At 57.1% G+C, this 8,571-nt stretch overlaps 1 protein-coding gene across 1 annotated transcript in view; it reads right to left on the reverse strand.

Moving 5' to 3' along the window:
• The window catches only part of PTDSS2 (phosphatidylserine synthase 2), a gene marked incomplete at its 3' end in the record, with an annotated part of 21,138 nt that overhangs the window by 6,707 nt on the left and 5,860 nt on the right, over positions 1-8,571 (reverse strand). The window contains exons 3-4 of the mRNA XM_021710189.1: positions 4,440-4,522; positions 683-750 (exon numbers count right to left, since the gene is read on the reverse strand). Coding sequence (XP_021565864.1) covers positions 683-750; positions 4,440-4,522 — 151 coding nt within the window. The remainder of the gene's footprint in view (positions 1-682; positions 751-4,439; positions 4,523-8,571) is intronic.

Here is an 8,571-nt window from a genome sequence, read left to right on the forward strand (position 1 = left end):
ACTCACCTCAGCCTCCCAAAGGCGCGGGATGACAGGCTGAGCCACCGAGCCCGGCTGGCCTTAACCATTTTTAAGTGCACAGTTCAGGGGCACGAAGTGCGTTCACATTGCTGTGCAGCCTTCGCCACCATCCTTTGTGAACTGAAGACAGCCACCAACACACGTGTCCATCACATTTTGAGCCAAGAGCATTAAGAAAATTGACATCAGTGGCAGCAACACCCTGCTCCAAGGTCACCGAGGGGCTGCGTTTCCACCTGCACCCTGACCCCCGTGAGGAACGTGCGCCGAGGGAGAAGCACATAAAGTCAAGGGCCAGCCACGAAATACACATGCCCTGCGGTCCCACCCGAGGCCCAGACCGGCCCTCGGCCCACAAACCCTAACCCCAGTCTCAGAACAGGATGCGCCGTCTTCTCTCCCTGCCGAGATCTGGCTATAATAGCTGGGGACGAGGACATGCTCCGTGTCCGTGTCACTGGCTATGCCCCGCAATGAGATCTCAACAGTCAGCTTCCCACCCACGAATCGCCCTGAGGTCCCCCTTAGCCTCGGCCCACTTTTGTTAGGGTCCAGCCCTGCTTCCTACCCATGCTGTGGTGGGGGTGAGATGTGCAAAGCCTCCCGTCACCTGTCACTCTGTCTGGGGCCACAGCATCACCAACCAAGAAAAGCTCCTTACCTGGAAGAGTATAAAGATGAGGAACAGCTCGTAGACCACACTCACGCAGAGCCAAAACCTCCAGTAAGCTACAAAGACAGAGACAACACTGAACATTAACGAGTCCAGGCCTGGGCTCTCTAAGGCTGGGCCCCGGCCCCGCCTGGCTCTCTGGTAAGGGCCCAGGAGTCCCCGCCTGACTCCCGGCAGAGGGCCCCAGGGACCCTCCCAGTCTGGCTCCCGGCAGAAGGCTCCAGGACCCCCCATCAGCCTGGCTCCCGGCAGCCGGTCCCAGGAGTCCCCCGCTCCCCCAGCCCCGGGATCCCCCCCCACCTGGCCCCGGGAGAAGGCCCCAGGAATCCCCCACCTGGCTCCCTGACCCACGATGTCTGTTCTGAGGCCGTCTCATGCCCCTGGTAGAGCTTTTATAAAGCAGGGTCTAACTCGGAATTAAACAGTTTCTTTCCAAAATGTGAATTTTCTTTTCATTTCCTTATAGCTCAGTCCTTAGATCTTTGACTTCCTTTTCTTGTCCCACTGCAGTGGCACAGAGGCCCATAAATTGCTGGACAGAGCAGCAGCAGCAAATGTCCTCGTCTTGTGTTTACTATCCACGCCCCAAGACTTTTATCATTAAAGTAAAAGTAAAGTAAGTTCGCAGCTGGTTTTTGGAGAATACCTTTGGTCATGTAAACAAAACCCCAAAAAACTCCTTTCAATTCCAGGATGTTACATTTTTGTCACAGATGGATATAAACTTGCTTTTCTGCACTTAAGAGGATCAATTTTCTTTGTACCACATTAATGTGATGACTTCTATTAACAGACGTATGTTAAACCACCCCCAACTTCCTGGCCTCCCCAGGGCTCTCAAGAGCTCACCGCAAGGCATACCCATAGGAGATTTCAGGGCTAAGCCCAGCACCGCAAAGGCCCTAACGTGCTTGGGGGAAGACGGCCACGATGGTTTATGAAAAGCCACCTTGCACAGCCAGGAACTACAGAAGTCGTAAGTTCTTAGGAAAAACCGCTGCAGTGGTTCCTGAAGTGGTTCTGGAAGTGAGACAGATGACTGAGCTTACATAGTCTTCTGGCCCTGGAGGGTAAGCCTGCCTGGGGACAGCCCACTGGCTGGAGCTGTGCTAGCGGCTAAAAGGGCCTGGGGCGAAGTTAACCCAGGGCAGCCTTCACAGCCCCCTCAGGGCAGGTGTCCAGCCACAGGCGCTCGACAGCTTTATGCCCACAAAACCCACAGAGTTCTGGCGGCCACTCAGGCTACCACGCCTGCAACAAGACCTGTCTCTCCCCCTTCGCCAGTTGGGGTCGTTCCTGCGCTCCCCATCTCTGGGAAGGCCCCACCCGAAAAGGGGGGTCACGGCAGACCCCTGTCACACTCACCCTTCAAGTCCAGCAGGGATGTGGAACCGCCCTGCCCAGACACCTGGCAGGGGTCCCTTGGCTCACATCCCACCACTCTCCCTGGACAACCCCAGCAGCTCTGAGGTGGGCTCCCTGGTCAGTCCCCATCCCCAACACGGCACTCTTGTCTCCTGAACGTCAAGTCTGGTGGGGCAAACGCCAGCCTCCGCAGTCCCGGCCACCTTCCGATGGACTCCAGCCTCTGGAGGGAACCACAGAGGAACGCAGAAGCCAGGGAGGGAGAGACTCCAGTCTGCTGCCAACAGTGTCCCGGGAACCGCAGCCCATCTGAGCTTCCAGACACAGCACCTCCTGGGGGGGGATGGAGCCACCTCTCCACGCATGTCACCAGGCCCAGTGGCTACAGCTGTGGCCTGCCAGGCCTTCCCGAGCCAGACCCACGGAGTGGGAAGAAGGCAGAGCCCACGGCTGCCCCTCCGGAGCCAGAAAACCTTCTCCCACTCCTCCCAGGGCCACGCGGCCTGCGACGCACCACTTGTCTACGAAGTGCCCCGTGGCCGGAGAGGGCTGAGGGCTTCCTGCCACCCAAGCAAACAAGACATGGGACGGAGGGGGCTGCAGGACAGGCGCCCCGAGTCAGCCAACCCCAGGGCCAAGATGCGGAGCCCGCGCCAAGCGAGCAAGGTGGGAGGGGAAGGGAGAGCAGGGCCCGAAGCAGACCCCCGGCACGGGCCGCCCCGCCTGCCGAGAGAGAAGACACACTGTGTGGACGGCTGGAGGACGCTCACGGCTCGAGACCCCAAGCTGAGTGTCAGAAGCTTTGACGCTTTCAGACAAGGCGGTCCCATCGGGTCCCAAGAGCCTCCCCTGCGCCAGGGGCCAAATGCCAAGTCGAGGCCCAGCCCAACCCAAGGCTCGGCCTGTCTGTCCCACTTCTGGGCACGTCCCAGCACCCAGCGAGGCCAGCACCCAGGAGGAGCCCATGCACGCAACCAAAACGGCCGCTGGCGGGCACCCTCCCTCCACTCCAGCCCCGGGCTCGCATCGCGCCAGGTTGCTCCCTGGGTGATTCCGCTGTTTTTAAACCCTCACCCGCTTCCCCATTGCTCTGGCTGGCAGTCCAAGTCCCTCGGAGGCAAGTCTGGATGCGCTCAGCCAACGGGGCAGAGGACCCGGCTGACCTGCAAGGCAGCCCAGACCACACGGGGGCCCCAGCAGGCACTGCAAGAGGCCCATTCTCAAGACCCAGACAAAGAAGGGGCTGGGAAGCCAGACTGTTTGGGTTCCTGACGGCTTCCCACTCAGCGCCTGGTGTCCAGGGGAGCCTCACCCACAGCCAGGGCACTAACTGACCCCTGGACAGACACGGCCCTTCTGTAGACCAGTTTTGTAATACATATCACGGGCCCAAAATGTTTGCACACTTTAACCCAGAATTTCTACTCCCAGGACATTTTCTTACACAAATCATCAGGTATTTCCACAGAGCACATATGCAGAGATCCATCACAGCCCAGTTCACTACAATGAAACTGGAAACTTCCCAAATGTACAATAGTATGGCTTAAATAAAGTAATTAACTAAGTCATAGCGCATTCAAAAGACAGCTAACAGTAGCCGTTGAAAATCCAGTTGTCAAAAAATTAGTGAATAACGAAATGCTCGTTCAACCTAAAACCACACGCCGTGGTCCTCTCACTTTCTGGAGTACATTTGTACACAAACACATCAAACTTTAGTAGTGGTTGTTTTTTGTGGGTGGTTTTTATTTCCGTGTATTTTTTGTACTTTCCAAGTATTATGCAGTAAATGTCTCTAGTGAAACAGAAAAGGTAGTCTAATACCAGTTCTGAACAACAAAAAGAGAAATAGAAGAAGTAAGTTTCTAATTCCCATGTGACCCTTTGGGGAACCCATCACGCCCTAAAGCCTGAGCCCGCCCTTCTGGGAACTGGGGGGCAGAGTGTATGGCCTGTGCCTTTGGCTCTGAGGCGGGGGCACTCTGGCCCCCAGGGCTTATGAGAGCCTGCCATAACTGGGGGTGAGTGAGGCAGAGGGCACAGGTGACTGTCCCAAGGGCAACGTGGGCGGGCGCCTCACAGCCCTGTCTCTAGCCCATGCCAGCTCAGCTGCAGGGAGTGAGCAGGAAGGGGAAGCACAGGCAGGAGAGCCCGGGCCAGGACAGCTTGGGAGGGTCTGAGGCGTCTCCGTGGCTGAAGGCCGAGGGATGTGGACACCTCTGCGCCCCACGCTCCGCCCCTGCTGTGAGAGGCAGCTGCCCTCGGGGCCTGGGCCAGGGGAGGACAGGACACTCACACCCAGCAGCACAGACACAGAGCGACCGCTCAGAACAGAACTGCCACAAGGGCACACACGGAGAAAGAAATGGCAAGTTACCTGGATGAGGTCTGGAAAATGGCCCGTCTTTAGCTTGTGTGACTCCAAAACACAAGAAAACCAAAATACTGGCCACAATACCTCTGCAAATAAAGAACAAACAGCCCCTCAGTGTGTGCACGCTTCTCCCAGGAGGGAGGTGGGAGGCAGCAGGGACCCCAGGACACCCGGGGTGGGAGGAGGGCCTGGGCGGAGCTGGGCAATCCAGCAGGGCAGGCTGTTCCGCAGGGCCGCCGCTGCCACCCCAGCCGACAACCTGGCTGCGCGCGGGCGGCCGCACTCAGGAAGGGCCCCGGGCCAGGAGTCGCTGGCAGCGCCGCGCAGAGCGGGCCCCACTGAGATCCATGCTTCACACGAGATGCCTCTAATTCTGGGCGTGGTCGTGCTCACTAAAGCCCAGATGATGGAAAGACATCAGCAGTCTGCAGCTTTCTGCTCCAACGTGCTGGGACCCCGGTGGCTGCTCTGCCGGAGTGGGGTCACCTCACCAATACCACGGAACTCTTGCAACTCATGACACAGTTCTAGTGCATGGCTACAACCGCACCGCACAGACACAGGTGCACACAGAGAAGCACGAGGGACGGTCAGGCAAGGGCCCTCAGGCCGAGCCGAGCAAGACCGCAGGGCAGCCTCCCACCTCCGCAAAGCTTCTGGGGCCGCTGCAGTCCCGGGGGGGGCTGCTCAAGGACCCCCCCCCATGGCAGTGGCATGCAGACAGCCACTCAGCTTAGGCTTGCTTAGCTCAGGGTCTGAGGGACCTGGCTGCTGTGTGGCACCGGCACGCCTTCCGTGGCCGAGCGCGTCCCGCGCACAGGCACGCCCACACCCCGGTGCATTTACACGCTGTGCACCTCTCGGCTGTGGCTCCCACAGGTGAAGCGCTATACACAAGCACACTCGTGGTGGTGGAGACACACGGCCACAGACACAGGCTGCCGGCAGGGCTCTCAGAAAACAGCAGCAACTTTTGGGCCCCAAATCCTCCTCTCCCTCTGCCAAGAGCACCCGAGAAGACACAGGGGAGGTTGAGCCCTGTTGGCTGGCCAGAGGGGCGCAGGACAAGGAGCACACAAGGCCGCCTGCCCGCCCCCCGCCTGCCCGCTTTGCCCAGGGGTCTGAGGGCCTCATCCTTGGTAGGGCATTCATGGCCCCGCCCAGGAGACAGGAATTTCTGATGCAGTCTGCGGACCACGTCCAGCCCCTCACCTCTGCCAGCCTCCAGGGACAGGGAAAGAGACACCCTGGCTGGGCAGAGACGCGCCACAGGGTGGGACCCTGTCCCCCTCACAGGCACCTCTCCCCAAGGTCTCACCGGGCCACTGGGAGCAAGACAAGGCCCCAGTTCACCACCGTTCCAAGCAAGGCGGGTAGAAGAGGGCTGTGACGTGAGGCGGAAAGATGGGGACATGCTCTCCTGCCCCTAGAAAGGACATAAGTGGAAAGAGAAACAGGGGCACTGGTCAAGGAAGGTTGCTGCCAGTGTCCCTGAGGGATGACCCCGTGCCACAGCCCCCGGGCTGGCCAGTGTGCCTTGACCCCGTGATGTGATGTCCAGCGTCTAGCTCCTTGGACCAGCTTCGTGCGTCCTGCATGCCGTACAGGGGCCAGTTCAGGCCAGGTCACACGGGAACTCCCACCTGGCCACACATTTGGTAGTGTTGACGATGACTTTGTAAGGCTAATTTTTAAGAGTTATTCAAGTTCTTAGGGAGGTATTTCAGTTGGGTAAAGGAAGTATTTAAAAGGAAAACAAGTCTATTGTATTTAAAAAATAAACTTCATTTTAGAATGGCTTTAGACTTACAGTGAAAATAGCAGAGTTCACATAAATGACACACCTAGCGTCCTCACTATTAACAGCCTGCATGAACACAGTGCATGTTACAATTGATAAGCCAGAACTGACACACGGTTATTAACTAAGACCTACACTTTACTCAGACTTCCTCGGTTTCCCCAAGGTCCTTCCGTCCTGCAGCCCCACCCGGAACCCCACGTGCCATTTGACGACCTCGTCTACTCGGGCTCCTCTGGGCTGGGGCAGCTCCTCCGTTCTCCTTGTTTTGACAGCCAGAACCGGCCAGGCACACTGTGGGGTAGCCCTTGCTTGGGGCCGACTGGGTTTACAGGGTTCTGGGAGAAAGAACACAAGGCACCATCCCCATCACGTGACGTTAAGGGAACACACCATCGACGCGACTCGTGGCTGTCGGTGCCCACCGTGCTCACCTATGAGGAGCGTCGGTCAGGTTTCTCCACTGGACGGGAGGCTGTCGCTGCCCTCCCCGCTATGGTCTGTGGAAGGATGTCCTGCAGCCCACATGGAAGGACAGGGACTCACGCCCCTCCCTGGAGGGCAGAGGATCTCTTCGGAGAAGATTGTCTTTCCCTCCATTTACTTAATCAGCAGACTACTGGATTTGGCCTCTGGCCTGTGCTCTGGGCCGTCTCCTGGCCCTGCGTGACAGATGCTGCTGTGTGACATGTTCCAGCTCCGGCCGCCAAGGAAGCACTTCTCTCAGCTCCAGAGCCACTCGGGCAGGATCCTATCTGTGCAGGGTTCACTTTCGGAGCAGGCCTCTGCGGCCGGGGTCTCTCCTAAAGCTCCAATGGAGGCTGGCTCCAGGCCCTCCTCTTGCCGACGCCCACCAGGACCTATCCCGGAACAGATCACTCTCGCCGCCTCGGGATCATTCCCGTAAACTCCCCTCCAACAGTGAGACGCCTGGCGTCCCCCATGATCACACAATCACAGGCACAGCAGGGACAGATGCTAGGCAGCAGCCGGGTGGGGGGAAGCGTTCTCAGCTCGGGGAGCGCGCTCTGCAAAGTCTCTTGGCACCTTCCCCGCCCTTGCAACAGTTAGGGTCTCTCGTCACAGTCTGCCTTCCTTCCTGGAATTCCCAATCTCCTTTTTAAAATTGGCCTACATGAAGGCTTACTTGCAGTGTCATCTAGTTCTGTAGTTTGGACAAATGCAGTGTCGTGGACCCTCCGCGACAGTATTACAGTTGTCCACTGCCATAAAAGTGTCCGGTGTGCCACTGGTTCACTCTCCCCTTCCCCTGAAACACCTCATCTTTCTCCGATCACACAGCGTCACCTTCTCCAGAAAGTCATCTGGTTGGAATCACGTAGTATGTAGCCTTTTCGACAGGCTCTTTCATTAGTAACACACATTTAAGACTCATCTCTGTCTTCCTGGCTTGACATGCATCGACTGTTGTTGAATAACACTCACTGGATGTAGCACAGCTTATCTATTCACTCAGCTACTGAAAGATGTCTCAGTTGCTTCCGACTTCTGACAACTACAGGCAAAACAGTCATAAACACTTGTGTGCAGGCTTGTGCGTGAACGTCAAGTTTCCAACGCGACTGCATAAATACTTAGGCGTGCGACTACTGGACTGTATGGTCAGAGCACGAGGAGTGTGACTTCTAGGGTGTATGGTGAGCATGTCTGGTTCTGCGAGCCTGCCCAACTGCCTTCCCAGGCGACTACAGCGTTTCACATCTCTGCCAGAAAGGGGTAAGAGAGTTCCTGGTGCCAGCATCCGGTGCTGTCCGTCTTTAAAATTTCAGCTGTTCTAGGAGCTGTAGGGTGGCATCTCACGTTTCCAAGTTCCTAATTCCCTAATGGCAAAGGATTCTGAGCACCTTTCCATGTGCTATTTGCCACCTGCACATCTCTGGTGAGCACCTGTCTAGATTTTTTACCCAGTTTTGGAAGGTACCGCTTATTTTCTTACCACTGGGCTTTAAGAGTTCTCTGCATACTCTGAACACAAGCCCTTTGTCAGAGATGTGTTCTGTAAATATTTTCAACCAGGCGGTGGCACATCTTCTCATTCTCTCTTTTTTTTTTTTGAGTTGGAATCTCACCTCTGTCGCCCAGACTGGAGTGCAGTGGCTGCTCCTTGCCACCGCAGCCTCAACCTGCTGGGCTCCAGCGATCCTTCTGCCTCAGTCTTTCGAACAGCCGGAATTACAGGCGCGCGCGACCACGCCCAGCTGTTTTTGATTTATTGCAGAGATGAGGTCTCGTCAAGTTGCCCAGGCGGGTCTTGAACCCACGGGCTCAGGCAACCCACTCACCTCGGCCTCCCAAAGGCGCGGGATTACAGGC

Source organism: Carlito syrichta, unplaced genomic scaffold, assembly GCF_000164805.1.
Source record: "Carlito syrichta isolate Samal-C Ts95f unplaced genomic scaffold, Tarsius_syrichta-2.0.1 Scaffold288260, whole genome shotgun sequence".
In the NCBI taxonomy this organism is placed as follows: Eukaryota; Metazoa; Chordata; class Mammalia; order Primates; family Tarsiidae; genus Carlito; species Carlito syrichta.